The 21,494-nt window shown below is 37.1% G+C and overlaps 3 protein-coding genes across 3 annotated transcripts; 2 read left to right on the forward strand and 1 right to left on the reverse strand.

Annotated features, from left to right (window-relative positions):
* The first annotated feature begins 1,946 nt into the window (after positions 1–1,946).
* Positions 1,947–11,393, forward strand: LOC149819121 (uncharacterized). Its single transcript, XM_089985169.1, has 4 exons — positions 1,947–2,175; positions 3,352–3,461; positions 10,685–10,753; positions 11,047–11,393. Exons 1-4 carry the CDS (start codon positions 2,088–2,090, stop codon positions 11,089–11,091), a joined length of 312 nt encoding a protein of 103 aa, XP_089841295.1. The 5' UTR covers positions 1,947–2,087; the 3' UTR covers positions 11,092–11,393.
* Positions 11,302–15,284, forward strand: LOC149819122 (uncharacterized). Its single transcript, XM_089986344.1, has 7 exons — positions 11,302–11,454; positions 12,191–12,306; positions 12,407–12,461; positions 13,204–13,324; positions 13,407–13,454; positions 14,726–14,820; positions 15,031–15,284. Exons 1-7 carry the CDS (start codon positions 11,302–11,304, stop codon positions 15,130–15,132), a joined length of 690 nt encoding a protein of 229 aa, XP_089842470.1. The 3' UTR covers positions 15,133–15,284.
* A 1,426-nt stretch (positions 15,285–16,710) lies between these two features.
* On the reverse strand, positions 16,711–19,513 carry LOC149819123 (nucleoside diphosphate kinase B). Its single transcript, XM_089985170.1, has 4 exons — positions 19,406–19,513; positions 18,788–18,836; positions 18,422–18,653; positions 16,711–17,024 (listed from the first exon to the last, which is right to left on the reverse strand). The coding sequence occupies exons 1-4, from the start codon at positions 19,454–19,456 to the stop codon at positions 16,910–16,912; spliced, it is 447 nt and encodes a 148-aa protein (XP_089841296.1). The 5' UTR covers positions 19,457–19,513; the 3' UTR covers positions 16,711–16,909.
* Positions 19,514–21,494: the final 1,981 nt, after the last annotated feature.

The raw sequence follows: 21,494 nt of genomic DNA on the forward strand, positions 1-21,494 counted from the left end.
CGTCCTTGATCTTAGGATTGGTTCAAGGTAGAAACCCTGAGATTTGAAATTTCACAAGATTTTGAAAGTGAAGCTTTTTTTAACAGTATTAATTTTTACTTTTTCAAAAACACAACCAAACGACACATTCGGTTGGATCATTCTGAATTACTTCTGATTTGTATAAGAAGCTGAACATAAAAAGTTAAGTTAGTTGTGAGAAAATAAATCTCATTTGCCTTCTTTCTAATTTGCTTGAGATTCAAAATCACATGAGATTAATTAATTGCTTGAGATTCAAAATCACAAGACAACCCATGTGATTCTAAATCTCAATAAAAAAGGAGCACCGAGCCTACCCTTTGTGAATCTAAGAGGGTGTGTTGTCAACAATCTAAAATTTTCCTTAGCATATCCAAAAAAAGGTTGGTCACTGAAAATTGGAAGTGGGTCATGGTATAATATTGACAAACAATACAATAATGACATGAAATTTAATTTGATTCGACTAAAATCTAAACTAATGAATCACATTCTCCAAAATAAGATGATAAAAAAAAAAAAGATAATCTTTGGACATTAACAGAGATACTGCAACTTACCCTCCCCTCATGTCCACCTTGATGCCAAATACCAAGTTTATATGGCGAGTCATGCTTTGCACTGAACATGATTCGGTGAGCTTAGCCGGACTCGGTTAGGTTCTGCACGGAAATTCACCAAGAAACGCAGACTAATCAGGCATTTCTCAAGCCAAATCTGACTAATATACCAAGAGGATGAAGTTTTGGATGAACCTATTACTTGGATTTGAGCTGATAATTGAACCACGCTGCTTGAAAGAGCTAATCTGGATAAGACTTGAATGAGTTGCAACTGAATTTTGACTTGTTGAGACTTGTTCCAAGGATTAAATTAAATTCTTACACTGCTCCATAAGAATATTTCCTTCTCCCCACCTCATCAACCACAGACGTAATTCTCTTGAATCACAAGGGCAAAAGGGTATTCACGAAGCACCGAAATTGTGTAATAAACTAATAATAAAGAAATTAATTTTGAAAATTATTTTTATTAAAAGTTACAAAATAACCACTTAACCTAATAACTATTTGGAAAACCTTGCCAAATATTTCAGTTATTGCATTCAACCCCAAAAATCTTTTGGGCATCTCAATGATTAGGATTTCATTTAATCAGATTTAGTGATAAACTGATAAACATAACGCCATATAAATAATTACATCAGAATTAGAATTTGACTCGAATTACAATCTGTGGATATCAAATTATACTTGTAATTTGGTTAGCTATTCAAGCTAGTAGGATCTAGATTTAAGAACCAACTTTGAATTCAAGAAAATACCTGATTAGGTTGGATTCAGTAACACCAACACCCAAACTGTATCCAACTGGTTTACATGCTTATTACTTTGTTTGAATGCATTTCAAGTAGGCACTCTCAGTGTAAAACACCAATTTGCTTTTTTTTTTTTAAAACTCAACCTTTTCTCTTCAATGAATAAATTATTGCGTTTTAAATTTTAATCACTTTATTTTGACTACACAAAAAGCCAAGTCAGCTTAAAGATTTTTAGAACCAATAATCTGTCCTTGAAACGTAATCGGCAAAGTAGACAGCAGAATCGTATTAACCCAAAATTGAGCTTTTTTTTTGTAAATAGATAATACTATAACGGCTATTTATAAATTACTGTCCTTGTCTCGTTATCTTCCGCTCTTTCTTGCATGAAAGAAACGAGGACTCGCCCGCTCTCGCAGAGAGAGAGAGAGAGGAAACGGGAAAACTAATTCATCGTTAGACAATTCCCCGACTTCATATTCCTCCGCTTCTTCTCGTTTGCGTCTCGGAAACCGTGGTTCAAAAGCATCTCTGGAACCCGCGAACTTTCTTCTTTGCGGGAACGGCAAGGCACCCCTTATTGGTGGTATTGGTGCCGTTTTTTCTAGGAGTTCTTGTTGGATTTCTCGGTGGAGGAGCGGGAGGGACAGTTTTTCTAGGGTGGTTTTGTTGATGTTTGATGCTGTTAAGAGGAAGGAAGATTGATTGAGTAGGGTGGTTTTCGTTTCCGGAGGTGGAGGGGAGAATGGACAAGCGAGGGGGGTCGTTTGTCGCAGTGAGGAGGATTTCTCATGGGATCGAGCGCGGCAGCTGCGGGTGCCATTTCACTTCTGGTATGAACTGATATTTCTTTTTTTTTCTTTTCTTTTTTTGGTTTTTTTTTGTTGAATTGTCATGTAGCTTCTCTGGATTTTGTGTCAATTTGATTTGCATTTCTTTTCTTTTGCTCCGCGGTTTACGCGGCAACGGCGGGTGCCATTCCACTTCTGGTATGAATTGATATTTCTTTTTTCTTTTCTTTTTTTGGTTTTTTTGTTGAATTGTCATGTAGCTTCTCTGGATTTTGTTCAATTTGATTTGCATTTTTTTCTTTTGCTCCGCAATTTATATGGCACATTTCTTGTTGTTTCATGAGTTGGGTAGGTTTCCTTCTCTTTTTTATTTATGGTTCTGGGAATTATGTGTTTTTGAATTGTTTAGAGGAAGAGTGCCGTTATTCTACTTAACCAAATGCTTCAGATATTGGATTTTCTTCTTCCGTTTACTAATCTTTTGGTTCTTGTTGGGAAACTTTTTTGTTGGTGGGTAGTTGGGCGATGAGAAATAGTAAGCGCTCAATTAGGCTGTTGGGTAAAGAGGATGTCAACTTTGAATATCGATAAGTAAAGGCCTTTTGATGGAAAATTGCTTGATTTTCCACCACCATTAGGGGATAATTACATGAATTAAGTCGTATGAGTATTGATGGTTTTGTAATTTTGTGAATCTTGATTGTCTGCGTTTGTATCAGAACGTGGATGTGGTTGTTGAAACTTGGTTCTCCGTTAGCTTCATCAGTTTATCGTTCAGGTTTGAATTTCTGGGGATTTCAATTTTCAACCCATAATTTCTGTTCCTGTAAGGCTCTCTTTGGCGGGGTCATCTGACAAGTTTAGTGTCTTATATTGGATAAGAAAATACTTTTTGTTTGTGGGGTCAGTTATTTTGCTTTTTATTGGATTTGTGATTCTGCTGTTGTTACTCTTACTGTTGTGTTTGTGATCAGTTATCAAACAATTTTATTGATAAAATAGCTGTATAGCTGGCTACATTATCAGAACACATGCCCATGTCAATCATCTGTGCCACCCTCCTCTCTTCTTATGGAAGCACAGTAATGGGATATAGGGAGAAAATTGCCATATTTGCCACCTCAGGATATCTTTCTTTTCTAACTCTTGAAAATTGTCAACTTCACTAGATAAAAATTTGAATTATCAAATTTGATACTTGTTCTTCAATTGTTACAGCTGAGGTTGTTGCAGGATCAGCAGCTTGGATTGGGAGAGGTCTGTCATGTGTGTGTGTTCAAAGAATAGAAAGTGATGCCCACTTTTCATTCGACTTGACCCCTTTACAGGTTTTTCACTTAATCTTATGATTTACTTTCTAATAAATCACTATAATTTGTTCTTCTGTATTTCCTTTTGTTTGCAAAATTATTAAAATTCTTGTGTATAACAATATTTTCTGGCTCATGCAGCAACGTGGTTGAATATTGAATTGATTATTTATGGTTACTAATATAATCGAAGTTTGAATCTCACTGTTAAGCAATACCTTTTGTGTTTAATGACTTGATTACTTTTATTTTTCTTCGATAAACGTGCTTAAGATTAAAACATTGTTCTATTCTTTGGCTTCTTTCTTAACACATTGCAATGTTCTTGTGGCCGTGATCTCATCATTTGAGCCAAGAGTAGGCTGAATCAAGATGTGTATATTAGTGTTAGGTGATATCTTGTCCTCTTGAGAACCAACAATGTCTTCAACTGAAATCTCTATATTCCAGTTTGAAAAATGTGTGATAGTTTATCTGCATTTGCCTCCTTGGCAGGCTGCATGAGTCTGAGCTTGAAATAGGCACTTGTGTGCATCTAGACATCCACAAACAAAAGTGATGCCTACATACTAAATTTAATATATATATATATATATATATATATATATATATATATATATATATATATATATATATATATATATATATTGAAGTAGTTTGAACTTGAAGAGTCCTCACTGACTTTTACTTATATGGTACATGTGCCTGCAATTCGACTACCACATTGGCTGCTGAAAATTTGGCATACTGGTTTATTACCGCAAGGGGCTTGTTGGTGTCTGCTTGCTCTCCTGAAAATAATTTTTGGTAATTGTCATCCAAAACATTTTTGCTACTTTTAGTGACTGTATGCCCTTTCTCCTGTAATGAGATATTGCGGAAATATAAAGAGTGCATACAAGCACTTACAACAATGAATAAAAGAGACAATATCACAAGTCCACAAAGGGACAATACAAGCACAAGCCTTTAAGAAGGCAACAATATAAAAAGCCTCTTATTGAGAAGAGAGAAAGCTCTCAAGAAATAAGAAATATACAAGGGGTTCACCCCTATTTATACAAGAGGGAGAGGAGCAAAGGGATGGCCAAAAGGCCTCAAAAAGAGAGCCAAAAGGGGGCTCCCATAGAGTCGTTGGGAGCCCCCAACGGTCACATTTGTGACCGTTGGGGGCTCCAACGACTCTAAGGTTGGAGCCCCTTTTAACCCTCAAAAGAAATAAAAAATAAGAAAATAAAATTACATTTTATTAAAAAACGAAAATAGTTGTTTTCTAAAACAACTATGTGAAATTACAAAAATACACCTATCGAGTATTGATGTAATATACAGTATATATATATATATATATATATATATATATATATATATATATATATATATATATATTAGATACATTTTAACACCCCCCCTCAAACTTTACGGGGAAATGACAGAAAGTTTGCCAAGAAGAAACATGAAGCGAGGAGCCGGAAGAGCTTTAGTGAAGAAGTCCGCCAACTGATATTCTGAAGTGACATATGGAAGAGCAATGGTTCCTCGTAAGAATTCGTCACGAACATAGTGGCAATCCATTTCGATATGTTTTGTACGCTCATGAAAAGTATGATTGCTCGCAATATAGATGGCACTCTTGTTGTCGCAACATAGTTTTGAAGCTTCGGTAATATCAACTCCCATGTCTTTAAGCAGACTGCGAAGCCATACAAGCTCCATTGTCGTGGTTTCCATAGCCCGGTACTCAGCTTCAGTGGATGATAGTGAAACTTTCTGTTGCTTCTTGCATCGCCAGGCAATCAAAGAGTCCCCTAAAAAGACACAAAAACCCGTAGTTGAGACTCGATCATTGGGATTACCTCCCCAATCGGCATCAGTATAAGCAAGAAGATTCAAGGAAGAAGAGGAGGATAGAAATAGCCCTTTATTGATGGTATTCCGAATGTAGCGGATGATTCGGAGAACAACACTCATATGCACAGTTGTAGGAGCATGTTGAAATTGGCTAACTGAGTGAACCGCATGAGTGATATCTGGTCTGGTGATGGTTAAATAGGTAAGAGACCCAATGAGTTGTCTGTAAGGTGTGGGATCTTCCAGAAGAACCCCATCCTTCAACCATAATTTGGCATTAATAACCTCGGGAGTCTCTACTTTCTTGTCATCAGAAATCCCAGACTTAGAACATATATCTGTAGCAAGCTTCATCTGTGACAAAATATATCCTCTAGGAGAATATGCAACTTTAATTCCAAGAAAATATCTGAGAAAACCTAAATCAGACATATCAAAATTATTTTTTAACATATTTTTAACAGCAATAATATTATTTTGATCATTCCCAGTGATAATCATATCATCAACATAAAGCAACAAAATTACGATACTAGAACCTGCATGTTTAACAAAAAGAGCAGTGTCAGTATAACAAAAGTGAAATCCTAACTTTATCATGATATCACTGAAACGATCATACCAAGCCTTAGGAGCTTGTTTAAGACCATATAATGCCTTCAAAAGCCGAAGTGTTTGACCTTGCTTAATATTAATTACGGGTGACGGATCTATGTAAACTTCTTCACTTAAACTTTTATTTAAAAAGGCATTTTTTACGTCAAGTTGATAAATAGGCCATTTTTTTGTTGATGCGACAGCTATTAAGGTCCTGACACTGGTCATTCGAGCTACGAGAGCGAATGTTTCTTCATAATCAATGTCATATTCTTGGGAATATCCCTTAGCAACTAATCTAGCTTTATATCGTTCTAAGGAGTCATCGCTTTTAGTTTTAACTTTGAAGACCCAGCGACAACCAATAGGTTTTTTGTGTGAGGGTAGATTAACTATTTCCCAAGTATTGGCCTTTTTTAAAGCATTTAGTTCAAATTGCATTGCTTCAACCCAATGTGGTATAGATTTAGCTTGATTATAGTGAGCCGGTTCAAAATAAGAATGTAGGGTTATTAAACATGCCCGATAGTTGGGGGTTAAGGAATCATAGGATACAAACCTATTTGGGGGTATTGATATTCTAGAAGAATGCCTAACTTGTGGTTCCTCAGTGGATTCAGAAATTTGAGAGTATTTTTCGAGGGCACTAATAGGATTTTCTTGATTTCTTCTTGAGTTAACATTTATATCACTATCATGAACATTTATATTTGGATCACTATCATTTGAGGGTGTTATGTCAAGAGGGGATACCTCACGTGTATCGTCTATGTTTTCAAGAAAATCTTCTTGTATGTCATCAATAAGATCATATAAGAATATATAATCAATTTCATTTGTTTCTTCTATTTTATCAAAACTGTTTTCTTCTTCTAGAAATGTTACATCTTTTGAAACATATAGTTTATCATTCTTAAAATCATAACATCTATACCCTTTTTTATTTTCACCATATCCTAGAAAAACACATTCAATTGCTTTTGGAGATAACTTATCCCTTTTATGTAATAAGACAAAACATTTGCAACCAAAAATACGAAGACGATTGAAATCGGGTGAAAATTTAAAGAGTTTTTCATAGGGAGAAGCATTTTTTAACTTAGAAGAGGGCATTCTATTGATTAGATAGGTTGAGGTTAGAACGGCTTCGGCCCAAAACTTCTTTGGAATATTCCTAGAAACAAGTAATGTTCTAGTGGTTTCTATAATGTGCCTATGTTTCCTTTCCGCTAGGCCATTTTGTTGGGGAGTCCTAGGACATGACTTTTGATGGCAAATGTCATTTTGGGTCAAATAGTTTTGGAATTCGTGAGATAAGTATTCGCCACCGGAATCAGATCTTAAAATAGATATGTTATTTTGAAATTGATTTTGAACATTTTTATGAAAATCTTTAAAGAAAGTAAATACTTCCGATTTATGACTAAGAAAATAAATCCAAACATACCGAGTAAAGCCATCAATAAACGTAACATAATATGAATAGCCCCCTTTAGACATAACCGGAGAAGGCCCCCAAACATCCGAATGCACCAATTCAAAAGGTCTTGATGAAAGAAAAGTTCTAGTTGGAAATGGAATAGACTTTATTTTTCCAAAAATGCAATCTTTGCAATTAATTTCTTTTTCCTTACAAAATTTGTTTCCAAAAGGAAAGAGATACATTTTGGAATAACTTGGATGACCAAGTCTTTTATGCCAAGTTTCCATGTTTTTTTCTTGGACATAAGAACAAAAATAATTTGTAGGGAGATCGAGATGGTCCATATAATAGAGGTCTCCCTTTCTATGGCCTTGCCCAATCCGCTTTTTGGACCGGAGATCCTGCATAAAGCAACCATTAGATGAGAAAGATATTTCACATCTATGGTCGGCAATTTGAGAAACCGAAAATAGGTTTAAATTTAGTTTGGGAACAACTCTTACTTTTGGAACACAAAAATTTTGAGAATCTTTAAAAGAGCCAATACTTGAAATTTTTAAAAAGGTTTCATCGGCCGTAGAGACACAAGAGTCCTTTGAATTGGTGCAAACATCAATAAGTGCATTTTCATGAGGGGTCATATGAAAAGAAGCTCTGGAGTCAAGGATCCAAGAATACGTACCGGGTGATGATGTCGAGGCAATAGCCGCACCCGATGTGGAGGAAGAAACTTTTAGTATTTGTTGGAGAGCCATAGATATTTGTTCAAGAGTTTCTTTGATGTCATTGTTCTTGCCTTCATCTTCTTTGGTGGTGGTTTCTTCAAGAGAGGCCACCTTAGGCTTGAAGGTTCCAATAAGCTTTGGACAAGCGGGTTTAATGTGACCCGGCTCATTGCAATAATGACAAACAATCATTTTTCTTCCTCCATTGTAGTTTCCTTGTTTCCCAAAATGAGGAGGCTTATAGGTTCTAACATTGTTACCCGGTTTTGATACGGCAAGGACTTCATCAACATGCTTACTCATGCCAAGCCTTGTCTCCTCTTGAGTGATTTTGGCAATAGCATCCTCAATAGGAAGAAAAATAGATCTATGGAGAAATGAGGATCTCACTTGCTCAAATTCGGGACGTAGCCCAAAAAGGAATTGAAACAATCGCTCTTGTTCCATTTGTTTTTGCCTTAAATCAATATCTTTCATAAAAACCCATTTTGGCTCCAAAAGAGCCAATTCATCCCATAGTGGGTTTAGGGCACTATAATAGTCTTGAATGCTAGAATCACCTTGCTTGGTGGTTCTAATCTTTTCTTGCAAGAAGTATCCTCTCGCAAGATCCTTTTGGGTATACATACCCTTCATAAAGGACCAAGCCTCATTGGCTCTACGAAATTTAGCTATATTAGCACATACCTTAAGCTTAACATTGTTCATAAACCACGCAAGGATTTTTGCATGATTGCTTTCCCAATCTTCCACTTCTTTTTGATGATTTTCAATGGCCTTGAGACGAGCATCTCCTTCAAGAGCCTTTTCTTGACCTTCTTCGTCCTTTGTAAGCATAAGCTTAGGTTCCGGAACGGTACCCATGACAAAACCCCAAAGCTTCTTTCCTTTGAGATTATTTTTCATTGCCGATGCCCACATCATATAATTCTTTCCATTGAGCTTGAAAGATAGGTCAATCTTTGCCTCTATGATGTTGCCAAGAAGTGAGAAGATATCCACTAAATATGAGATACACGAACCACACCTTTCCTTCAAGAATCGAGTGGCTCTGATACCATGTAATGAGATATTGCGGAAATATAAAGAGTGCATACAATCACTTACAACAATGAATAAAAGAGACAATATTACAAGTCCACAAAGAGACAATACAAGCACAAGCCTTTAAGAAGGCAACAATATAAAAAGCCTCTTATTGAGAAGAGAGAAAGCTCTCAAGAAATAAGAAATATACAAGGGGTTCACCCCTATTTATACAAGAGGGAAAGGAGCAAAGGGATGGCCAAAAGGCCTCAAAAGGAGAGCCAAAAGGGGGCTCCCATAGAGTCGTTGGGAGCCCCCAACGGTCACATTTGTGACCGTTGGGGGCTCCAACGACTCTAAGGTTGGAGCCCCTTTTAACCCTCAAAAGAAATAAAAAAAGAAATAAAAAATAAATAAAAAATAAGAAAATAAAATTACATTTTATCAAAAAACAAAAATAGTTGTTTTCTAAAACAACTATGTGAAATTACAAAAATACCCCTATCGGGTATTGATGTAATATATATATATATATATATATATATATATATATATATATATATATATATATATATTAGATACATTTTAACATCTCCTTCCATATAACAATTAATGTGGTAATTCTAGTTTGATGCATAGGTTTCATTAGGTCCCTGCTAACAGTTTTTGGTTCATAAACTCCTCTGAACCATTTTAGTTGCTCTGCACTTATGCTCCATGGTAATTCTTAGGATGTAATACTCATGAGATTGATTATTGGAAATGAGTGAAGGATCAGGATTCTAATGCTTAGCCTGCATTGCTGCAGGAGTCCTGGTGATGATGATTATGTTTGGCTCATGATTTAGGTCCTTGCTTCTTTGTAATGATAACTGTGGAGCTTTCTAGGCTGTTCCTGCAATTAGCATTTGCAGCTTTCTGCCTCTTTCTGCATTCCCATCACCTTAATTCTTTATTGCAACCTTTAAGTTTGGTAGCTCTGTTTTTCGAAGTAAGCTTCTCTTAGGAAGAAGAAGAAATGCATTTCTTCACCCTGGAAGATATCTATCACGAGCCTCCTTAACTTTCATGATCCAAGGATTAAAAGAGCATAGTTAAAACTTAATTTCTTGTTATATAGGTTAAATTCATTACCCTGGTGGAGAAATGTTTGATATGTAGAGGTCAGTCTTAAAAAATGAAGTTGGGGGAGTAATGAAAAACGGAAGATTTGTTGGGGTTATTGTAGTTATTATGCATCACTTTGATCACAGACTATGATGTCTTTATGAATTGATTGCCATTTTTCTCATATTCAACAGTGCTTTTACCTCTATGGTTTTCAAGTTGTGCATATGGTACAGATGCATGCCATTTTTTATCCTTTGAGACTATCATATTTAAAGATGTCATACGGGCCCATCATCCTTTTGCCTTCCTTTTCTTTTTGTATGAACTTTATTTGCCAACATAGCGTTGCCATGGCTTTCCTTCTCATAATTTATGTATAGTTCGAACTCCTGCCACATACCTGATCTCTTTGTTTCTTATTTCCGGGTTTGCTTTTCTGCACTGGTTGACTTGGTTCTTGTTGTCTAATTTTGGAACATTTCTCCGTATTGTATGTCTCTGTGGCTCAGGAGGAGTGCTTGTACAGGCTAAAGAACCGGATTGAAGTTACTTACGATAGTTCAAGGCCTGAACATCAGGTAGTGCATATTGAAGATTCCTTTCAATCATGTCAAATGTTCAAAGTGTCTTTATGATTTCCGTTTCTGTTTGTTTCCTTTAAAGTTTCTCATTGCTGGGTTTAGAAGAAATCTGAAGTGAACACTTTGTCATTTAATTTCTTGTTTGTGTTAACTTTTTAATTTCCTTATCTACTGAACTTTTTCTATTGATACAATGATTTATATTGATCCAATGTTGTATTGTATTTAGATAATCTTGTCATTGTTTTGGGCACATGTAATTTTTCTATGTATCCTTCCATCTCGTGCAGGGGTATTGCAGCCTAGGCTCTGGTTCCCAATTTTGCTTCACATGATCTAATAACTAGGAACATGCATTATGTCTTCCCAAATTTCAACTGCATGTCTGTGGGGTGCACTACCATAGCTTTCAGCATGGATTCTCTCTGTGCAAGTTTGGTGGGCCTAAGCATCTTTGAAATCCATCAAGGACGTCCTGCTTCTTTTACTTCCATTTTGCTATTATTTGTTATTTTTTATGTTTAAATTTCTTTTGTTTAAAGAGCATGGATTATAATTCAACTTTTGTTTCTGGAAGACATATTGCAACTTGTCTATGCAACACTTATTTGGAAGAAGGCACTGGACTAAGTTCATTGCGACTTGCTTTTTATGTGCAAGAAATAATAATGATTGCTGGTTGCTGGAATGGTCTTAAGGTTCACATCAGAAGCATTACCTTAAAAAGTGAATTATATGACTTAAAAAAGATGGCATTTGCTGTGATTCAAGGCAAAAGAGTGAGACAAACAGTTCAATGTTTAAGTCATGTAATTGGAGCTTGCCATAAGATCAACAATTAGTCCTGTCATCGTTATTTGAAACTTTGTTTTTTGGGGATCCTATTGTACCTTCAGAAGAAAAAGGCATCACTTTCTGAATTTTTTTATTTTCCAAAGCCCTTCTAAAATAATTGTGAAGATTAATGGATGTTACAGAAGGCAAAATTCATCGTAATTTCCTGTTCAGACTTCACATTAGCAAATAAGTAAATGTTCCAACATTCTGTGGTTTATATATTAGATCATGCAAAGGTTTATTGGAAATTGTACAACTCATCTCAGCTGAACTAAGGGAGTTTAGATTTTGGTAATGTATCAGAATTGATGGACCGCTTATCTATTTTAGAGGTTGTTTCATTAAATGCTTGTTATTTTTGGAAAGCCTATCGTTAAAAGAGGATATAGCTGTGGAATAGTTCATTGAAACTATTGTAAGTGTTAGGTGGTTTAAGGAGTTTTCGATGCCAAATTACTTATGTAGGTTATTTTGTGTATGATGACACTGTGAAGGTTATTGCAACTTTTGAGTGTCAAAAGCATTTTATGGATATGAAGCAATCAATGTCGAAATATGTAAGTAGTGTATCTTACTAATGTCATTGGATGAGTACAGGAAGCTTTGAGGGCTTTGTGGTCTGTGGCCTTTCCCAAGGAAGAACTTCATGATTTGGTATCAGAACAATGGAAACAAATGGGTTGGCAAGGGAAAGATCCATCTACAGATTTTAGGTACTTCCATATTATGTGATAAACTATCTTGTTCTTTACATTCTGATAATATTTCTGAAACTATTATTATCTTGTCTAACTGTGTAAGTTGATCATGCAGGGGAGGTGGATTTATATCTTTGGAAAATTTATTGTTCTTTGCAAAGACTTATCCGGTATATTTCTTGCAGACTTCCTTTTCTCTTCGTCAATGCCATACAACTCCCTTTTATGCACAATTGTGTATGTGCATACCTGCATGCATTTACTTTCTTTCTTTTTTAAATCCAAGTACCTTAATATATACTTGAAAATTACAAGTTTTTGATTTTTTAAAAACCTTTTTGCATTACCTAGGTTGTAAAACTAGCTGCTTAGCTTTGTAATCAGTGGTCAATAGACAATTTCCTTAGCTTGTTTTGCCTAATGCTACAGTTCCTTTGAAGTTGTCTTCATTTAATTTTATCTTTATTAGTGATGTATCTGGCAATAGGTGCTAGTGCTACAGAAGTTCAAAATTTTGTGACTGAGCTTGAACTCAATACAAGGCAAGCATGGCTGACTGGGCTTAAGACAATCTCGAGCTCAAGCCTGAACAACTTAAGGATTGGCTTGGCTTTGCTCATTTACGTCCTTAACCACATCATTGTTGTACCCGGAGCTGATGATATCAGGACTTTCAAATGAAATGTTCTATTTAAAATTTTAAATAGATAAGTGAAGCAATTCAGGATGGTCATAACTTGGTTTTCTTATCTTTTCAACTGAATTTTTTATGTTTTCTATTCACCAAATAAACTTCTAATAAGAAGAGGTCCGACTGGGAGCTATGGAGAACCATCTGTTAACCAGAAAATGTATTTCCTTTGTTATGCTGCTTCTGATTGGTTATATCCCTAATCAATAACTCTAATGCAGAAATCTTTTCAAGACCTTCTCTGGAAGCAGGAAGGCAGCCGAGCCATGTGGGAGTATCCATTTGCAGTAGCTGGTGTGAACATTACATTCATGCTGATTCAGATACTTGACCTTCTATCTGGTTTGTATCTCACATTTGTGCTTTTTTCTGTAAGTTTTGCATCGTTGAAGTTACTGATGCAGCATAATATTGTAATTTACAGTCAAGCCACAGACTCTAATGGGATCAGTCTTTGCAAAACTACTCTCAGGTGTGTATCTGAAGAATCAACTGATGCCTGAAAATTTTAGTGTAGTATGGTTGTGATTCCTGAGCATCAATCTGGTCTTCACTGCAGCTTCTGCCTTTGGATTTTTTTTTTTTTGGCATGATGCTAATGTCATTTGGCCGTTCACTTTCAAAATGTATTTACCTTTGCAGTTTAACAAAATCAATTGGATGGGTATACATTCTTAAAACTAACTGGAAGCATTGCTTTTTATCAATTATTCTCTTGTTTTCTTGAGGGGCTATACTTGTACAACTAAATATTGAAGATCAGAGTGAGGCTGCACCCCCTTCCTATTGTGATTAAGCATATAACTGGAGTATGACCTGCATTGTGAACCCAAGATTCCTTTGAATCAGATGGGGTTACTGTTTCATGTCAGATTCAGTCTAACCAGAAGCCAACTGCTTCATCCATCATGGGCCAGTGTTGCCCATGTAGCACCAATCTGTGCACTGATGTAAATGGTTCTGCTTGTTGCCCACAAGAGTTTGGAACTTCAATCAATTCTAATCAAAGGTTATTCTGTTGCTTTAAAGTACACTTTGGTTGGTTGCTACAGTTTATAAATGTTTTTCTTCTAGCTCGGGCTCATCCAACTTTCATAGGCAAACTGACTACCCTGTCTGTTTGTTGACCATTGATTTAAACTATTGATCTACATGAAAGAACTAAAACATTTCTTTCTTGCTGTGAGCAACCGTTTGGCTGATAAACTTTTGCACACGTCATTGTTCTGGCTTACAACCATTTGCCTGAAAGGCATTTCTTGAAGTCTGGTTCGATCAAACTGTTGTGGTCAATGCTGAAAGCTCCCATCAGTTGTAACCTTGGGTAAATCCTCCAACAGTTTGTTTAGTTTAGCTGGTTGCTACTTATGCTATGTTTTGCCTCCATACATGTTTGCCATCCTTTGAAAGTACAAATGGTCACAGTTAAAGTTGGTATTAATTTTAAACTTTGCTAAGCTAACCAAGGAGGAAATTTTTCTAATAAAAAGTTGATTCCATTTCTACAATACTTCTGCAAGCTTTTTTTCAAAAATTTCTCCATCTTTCTTTGGAAAAGACTTTCCCAAATAATTGTCCAAGTTGGTGCATGTGCCACAAGGCTCTTTTTAAGTTCCCGGTTCCTCTGTCATGTCTTGCATTGGTTTGTGACACTGTTGATAATAGGACACATGCCTCGAATTTTTCTTTTTAATATATGGTTCAAATTACCAGTTAATAACATAGAATATTGTTGCTTTACAGAGAACGAAAGTGTGTTTGACCTGCTATACTGTTTAGCATTCAAGATGATGGACCAGCAGTGGCTTGCTATGCGTGCTACATATATGGACTTCAATGTATGTCTCCTTTTCTTTTTCTTTGGATAAGCAGATGCTACCAATTGTTACTTCCAAAAGAAAAAAGAGACATCCCTCCAATAGTTATTTCCAAAAAAGTAAAGGTGGGATGTCTCCTTTTTTGAAGTAACTATTGGTAGCATCTGTGCAGATTGAGATTTGCCTGAGTGCCAACTCTTTTCTGTTATTTTTTTAACTCTATTTCAACAGTCTGTTATGAAGGCCACTCGTGCGCAGCTAGAAAGAGAGCTGTTGCTTGAGGATATAGCACGCCTAGAAGACATGCCATCTTACAGGTTGCTACTTCGGTAACAAAGGGATGTCTGTAACCATTGCAGCTGATGAGTTTTTGCATTTGATGATTTCTTTTTCTCATTTTCCCTCTTCTCTTTAGGTGTAATATGAAATCCTGTTTCTTTGGGATTTGAGTTATCAATTAAAGAAAAGGGTAAGGAAAAAAGAAAGCTTACTCCAATTCATCTTGTCATTTTAAGAGCCTCTCTCTCTCTCTCTCTTTTGGAATCGAAGCATAGTAACCTTCGTGTATAAGACATCAATGCAGCTAAGCGAGACTTGTTTCTTCCTGACACAATGGTTCGAGAACTCCTTGATACCTAGTGGATTGTAGCATCAAAATACAGAGATAATTTACGACCAGAAGGCGAGTGTTAAACTTGAGGCCCAACTGTGTAGTACGATGAGTTTCATTGCTTTAAATTGCATGTGATTTTAGATATCGCTCATTGTTCACAAAAATGTTATACAAGTGCAATTACCAGTCCATCTCAAAATGGAACAGTGACGGAATTTTGGTGATCACTGATCAGAGTAGACTTACATGTTTCTGTAATATATATAAATCACGCCAACGTCCTACCATCGTGTAGGAAGAGACGTTACAGGATAAATGTGGCCAAAAGTTGGCACCATAGCCATAAAATAAGAGACTTGCGCCGTGCTAGACTTAATGTAACAATGGAAGCATATTCCTTATCGTGCTCAAAATTTGTGTATTAACATGAACAAAAGAGCACCAAATTTGACAATTTATGGCACACAATTTCATCATCACAGAGGTGTACACATCTCAAACATTCTTAGCAAAGCCAAAAGCACATCATACAGGCTACTTGAACTAGGGATGGACATCAGCCTGATGTCCTGTTTAAGGGCCATCTTAAAAACAAACGTTTCCCATTTTACATAGGGCACACAATGGCCCGAGAGGCTCGCCCCAAATCCAAGCCTCATAGTGTCCCATCCCAATTATTGTCAGGTTTCGGCCAGGCCTGAGTCAGGCCCATTATATATAGCCAGGCCAGGCTAATCTGCAAAATGCAGCTGGTCCCGGCCCATCTCGGGACAAGCACCTGGCTACATGTAGGCTCATACGGCTTGAACATGCAGTAAACTGTGGCTTGACCATAGGATCGGAGGCCCAAGAACGCAGACCAAGGGTCTCACTATGCACCATGATTTTTTAAATGAACCAACTACAAGAACCATGAAGGGAACAGCACCAGATTCCATTGTTCAAGATTTTTTTTTCCTGAACATGGAGAAATAAAGAAGCCATTGCAACAGCCCACGAGGGCTTGGTAGAGGCAACTTGTAAACGTCAGAAGTTTGCAACCAACTTGGAGTGTCCATTGCTGCAAAGTCAAAGCAGGGTCTTCTTGCCGTTGGGCAGGGAGGGGCGTCCCTAGACCTAATCAGAAAAAATAAAAAAAGGGAAGAAAAAAGAAGCCATGCAACAAGCACACTCCTCAAACTGGTGCCCATATAAATCTTCAGGGACTAAGGCACCTAGGATTTTACAGCTAAAAAGTGGTTTATTACAACCAACTCCTTAACAAAGGAATGCCAATGGAAGGATCATCGTGTGACCACCCATAAGCAATCATAGATGATTATCTCAAATATAAAAAGAGGTTTATTACAACTAAAGGGAACATGCCATAACAGAAGAACTAAAGGGCAAAACAAATACGATGGTGTTACTCAAAGTTCAGGTTTGACAAAAAATTTACGATAGCTTATTTTAGCAGCTAAACTCCCCCTACACCCCCACCCCCCCGCGCTGCCGAGCTTACTCATAGATCCAGGGGTGAAGGCTGCTCTGCCAGGCGACGGTGCCCTCCGGGAACCACAGAGCAATCTCCTTTCTTGCGTTCTCTACAGAGTCACTCCCGTGAATGACATTCCTGTGGAAGCAAAATGAGGAAAAAAGAGGTCCATGTCAAATGCTCATTACAGTCAAGTTTCATGAACAAACAAAACTGAATTTAACTTGTACAGATTTCATGCCAGAACCCACAGGACTCTCAATTGAATGAAAATCCTTTCTGGTGGCTGTCACCAATGCAAATAGAAAAGGAAGTAGGTTTATTAAAATTGATTCCAGTTCTAGGGAACGCAAAAGAAACTTCAGAGATCAAAATTTCAAGTTACAACGCCTATAAATTTCAGAGATCAAAATTTCAAGTTACAATGCCTATAAATTTCAGTACTAAATAAGACAAAAGTATAATGTCACGTTAGAAAGATTCCAAAGTATTCCCCTTTAACAAAATGCCACACCATAACCATCTTCCTCAGAAGTGCAATCTTCCATAAGAGGCATGTTAATACCAAAAATAAGTATACGGGGCAATTGTGTAGCACCATAATAGTTATTAGTAACATGCTTTGCACGTGAGAAAACGGTTATATGGGGTTCACTTTGGTACTCTCGAGGATACTGTACCCTCTAGTAGATCATCATGTTTGATTGCTAAGAAACATGCTACGGATCTAAGCATTTTGAATTTCTTTCCTTTTGGGTGAAGGTTTGGTGTACTGTAGGCAATTGACTTTTAGATCCCATTGAAAACCTATATACAATTCAAAAGCCTCTTTTGATTTAGTGTATTTTATCCATTAAAGGACTACCAAAACCACACATGTAAGGTCAGATTCACACAATATGCAATGAAAATAATATTTCTGATAGAACATAATGAGAAAAATACAATGAGAAGAAAATAATGACTTGACAAAATTGAGGAACAGATATAAATATAAAAAAAAAGGGAACAATCGAATGGGGAGAAATGCAAAGCCACATTTAACCTAAAGAGGCATACTAAGTATGAGGAATCTGACCACCCACAGCCTGACAACCGAGAATCACAAGAAGCGGCAAAGAGTGGCGAAGTTTTCAGCCAAAGTTATAGCTTTGCATCCTTCTGCATATCAGTACCGTTAATACCATCAAGTTTGGATGTCGGCTCATTAAACAGAGAGATGGTATCGCATTAATAAAAAATAAATAAAATCAGATAAGAACATATACACCACGACATTTAGACAAAATGTACATTCATAAACAGAACCAGTGAAAATATTAGGTAGTAAGAGTAAAACCATCATTCAATACCAAAAAATCAATAAGAAAGCCAAAAAATTTCATCATTATCATCATCATAAAGCCTTATCCCAACAACATTATCATCATCATCATAAAGCCTTATCCCAACGACAAGAAAGCCAAATTGTCATTCTGCAAACATATAAAATGCTCGAAACACAATATCCAAAACCTAAGAAGCAAAAACAATACCTGCCAACTTCAACTGCAAAGTCACCACGGATGGTGCCAGGAGCAGAATCAGATGGGTTCGTGGCCCCAATGATCTTCCGACCGGTCGTCACTACATTCTTGCCTTCCCATACCATTGCAACAACAGCACCAGATATGATGTATTCGACAAGCCCGTTGAAGAATGGCTTTGCTGAGAGATCTTCATAGTGTTTCTCCGCAAAAGGGCGTTCCACGGTCGTAAGCTTCAACCCTGATTATTAATGACACGAATCAATCTAGGTTAAAGTAGGGGGAAAAAACCCACTAGGCACTAGAAAAGAAGACAACCCATATTTTATTAGGAAAAGGAAAAGAATTAAAAATGAATGAAAACCCATTTTTTACCTTTCAACAAGAAACCTTTCTTCTCAAATCTGGAAATAATCTCTCCCACCTGGAATGTAAAAAGGGGAAAATATTCAAATAAAATAACCAATTCCCATTCTCTGTTTCAACTAAGGATAGCAACGAAAAACTAATGACACGTTGTGTCCAAGGGACCAATCTCCTCCGTATCTAGGAGTAGCTGGGGTTAGGGAGACCAATCAAGTGCCTCAACTCCTAGTTCATGTTTCATTCCAATAAAAAAAGATGGATTTTATGGAATGAATAGAAGATAGTTATTAAAATATTTAGACCGAAATTTGAGGCTTCAGATCAGAGGTCAACCACACCCATGAAGTTTTTTTTAAACAAAATCACGAAATGGGCAGACAACGAAACCTATTAGTCATCCACTGGGCTAAATTTCCGAAAACCGATGCAGCAAAATCTAATACTTCAGCATCTAATCGATTAGAATAAAAAAATACATGCTCAAATCAGAGATTCAACACTAATGGTATTTAAAAAACAAAAAAAAACTGCAGCTAGCAAAAACTGGAAAAACAATCTTTTCCATTTCTCGAAAAAATAAATGACTATTATCTAAGACGCCCATAAGAGAAGAGGGAGAAGACGAACCAGGCCTCTCTGCACACCGTCCGGCTTGATCATGATGAAGGTCTGCTCCATCTCTCTCTCTCTCTCTCTCTCCTTGTTGAACAATGCATCATCCAATGAGAAAGAGTGAATACATACCACGAAACCCTAGAAAGTAAGGAATATTCCTTTCTTTATTCATTACAAGTTTCGATATCGGGCCGGCCCAACCCGACCCTTGACCCATTAGGGCTCCATAGTCTCAAATCTCGCTCCAGACCATGAGCCGTTTAAAACCCGACCCTCCTCCCGTCAGGTTCAAGCCTTGGTCCGGGTCAGGCGAGGCCCTTTTGAGCCGAATTTGTTTCACTTTTACCAACAAACCTTGATTCTTTAAGAGGCGTTTGATTCACAGACAGCTATGGACAAGGGCACCATGTCCTGTCCTATCCTGTTTACCGACAGTTCTGAACAAGGATACCCTATAACACCTTTTTTTGTTTGGTTTTTTTTCTTTTTCAAAAGTGTCCAGGGTATCCTATTCTCTTCTGTTCCAGGGGAGATGGCAAAACTCTCCACAAACAAGAATCAAAGGTGGTCCGCTTGTCCGTGCATCCTATGTTTGCATGAGCATGTGGGCAGACACCACCATCCGGCAATCAAACACCCCCTTACTAATTACTCCCGATTTAGCCTGAGATCTGTTGTGCTTCGGGCTAAGTTGGGCAGCTAAGCTAAACCCAAGTATGTTAGGTACCTGACCCGATGTCCACCCCTAATTAGTCATCTTGCCTTAGCCTTAGGTTTAGAAAATCCAAAGCAATCATTGACTGGGTTGATTACCAAGTCTTCCATGGTCTTTGGCATGACCGCCTAGTCAGATGAGGCTCACCTATGTTCTTTGGCCAATGCCTCATCTTTCATGTCCTATATATATATATATATATATATATATATATATATATATATATATATATATATATATATATATATATAGAGAGAGAGAGAGAGAGAGAGAGATGAAATATGAGAACTAATGTATAAACTGCAATTTTCATGGATTTTTTGTTCTTTTCTCTTTAATCTATCGATACAGATATGATCTACATGCTTGGTTTTATAAGAAGATGCTATGGAATCATCCGATTTTAATGCATAAACGAAATTTGTTTTTATGACTTTAAAATCAATGACTCGTAATCTTTGTACATATTTAAAGCATTCAAAAATTGCATTTTTCATTAAAAATACACGATCCAATGGTTGATTCCATGTCAAGCACATCAACATAGTTGGATTTGCAAAAAAAAAAAACAGACCCGGACATGATTTGAGATGCTGGTATCGGGTCTGGATCCAGGTTCAATCATACCCACCATAAGAGAAAGCATACACGAATCCTATAAGGATTACATCAACCAGAGCCGGACCATACCCGGTAAATTTATATTTTTTAGCCTTTTTTACTTTGAAAAATTGTGAATCTTATTTGGAACTCGGGTCGGGCCTAGGTCTAGTATGAAAGTTCACAAACCATATCTGGCTCCATATATTAATTGGACCCTTTGAGTCTGACCCGGACCTATTCCAACATCCTTATTTATCACCAAACCTTGACCCTATAAAGTTTGGTACGGGTCAGGTCCCAGATCAAACCCGTCCCATTGACACCCCCTAATAAAGGCCAGGCCAGGCTTGCCCTGCCCATGGCTGTCAGTGGTGCAGTCAAGCTGACCAAGGATAGACCTGAGTTAGGTGGACCTTGCATGGCCCGTCGTTCAGTTGGGAAGGGAAACCTGCAGACTACGATTGGCTAGTGGCCCAGCCTATCTGGGCTGGGCGTGGGCCAGGCTTTACTTCCTTAGCCAAGCTCAGTCTTTTAATGGGCTGGACCAATGGGCCCAATATTGCCCACCCTTAAGGATGCAAACGAGCTGGATCATGAACAGCTAAAAACATGGGAGAGTCAGATCCGGTCGGATCCAGAACAGCCACAAATTGCAGAACTTTCATCCTGGATCCAGCCCATTTGCATCATCTCAACTTCTCACATGTATCAGATCTTTAAGGTATGAGCTATATTAGTTGTTTGGTACTGTACAAGGGCAAAGTTTAACCATTGTCTTTCAGT

Source organism: Nuphar pumila, chromosome 13, assembly GCF_984573655.1.
Source record: "Nuphar pumila chromosome 13, dmNupPumi1.hap1.1, whole genome shotgun sequence".
NCBI classification, from domain to species: Eukaryota; Viridiplantae; Streptophyta; class Magnoliopsida; order Nymphaeales; family Nymphaeaceae; genus Nuphar; species Nuphar pumila.

Excerpts from the sequence above, each read along its gene's own strand:
- LOC149819122 (XM_089986344.1), top strand. The coding sequence starts at position 11,302 with ATGGATTATAATTCAACTTTTGTTTCTGGAAGACATATTGCAACTTGT. Across the intron at positions 12,307-12,406 it reads GATCCATCTACAGATTTTAG|GGGAGGTGGATTTATATCTT; the intron begins GTACTTCCATAT and ends TTGATCATGCAG. Across the intron at positions 12,462-13,203 it reads TCTTTGCAAAGACTTATCCG|AAATCTTTTCAAGACCTTCT; the intron begins GTATATTTCTTG and ends ACTCTAATGCAG.
- LOC149819121 (XM_089985169.1), top strand. The coding sequence starts at position 2,088 with ATGGACAAGCGAGGGGGGTCGTTTGTCGCAGTGAGGAGGATTTCTCAT. Across the intron at positions 2,176-3,351 it reads CGGGTGCCATTTCACTTCTG|CTGAGGTTGTTGCAGGATCA; the intron begins GTATGAACTGAT and ends CAATTGTTACAG. Across the intron at positions 10,754-11,046 it reads GTTCAAGGCCTGAACATCAG|GGGTATTGCAGCCTAGGCTC; the intron begins GTAGTGCATATT and ends CATCTCGTGCAG.
- LOC149819123 (XM_089985170.1), bottom strand. The coding sequence starts at position 19,456 with ATGGAGCAGACCTTCATCATGATCAAGCCGGACGGTGTGCAGAGAGGC. Across the intron at positions 18,654-18,787 it reads GAAAGGTTTCTTGTTGAAAG|GGTTGAAGCTTACGACCGTG; the intron begins GTAAAAAATGGG and ends ATTAATAATCAG. Across the intron at positions 17,025-18,421 it reads TTTGCAGTTGAAGTTGGCAG|GAATGTCATTCACGGGAGTG; the intron begins GTATTGTTTTTG and ends TTGCTTCCACAG.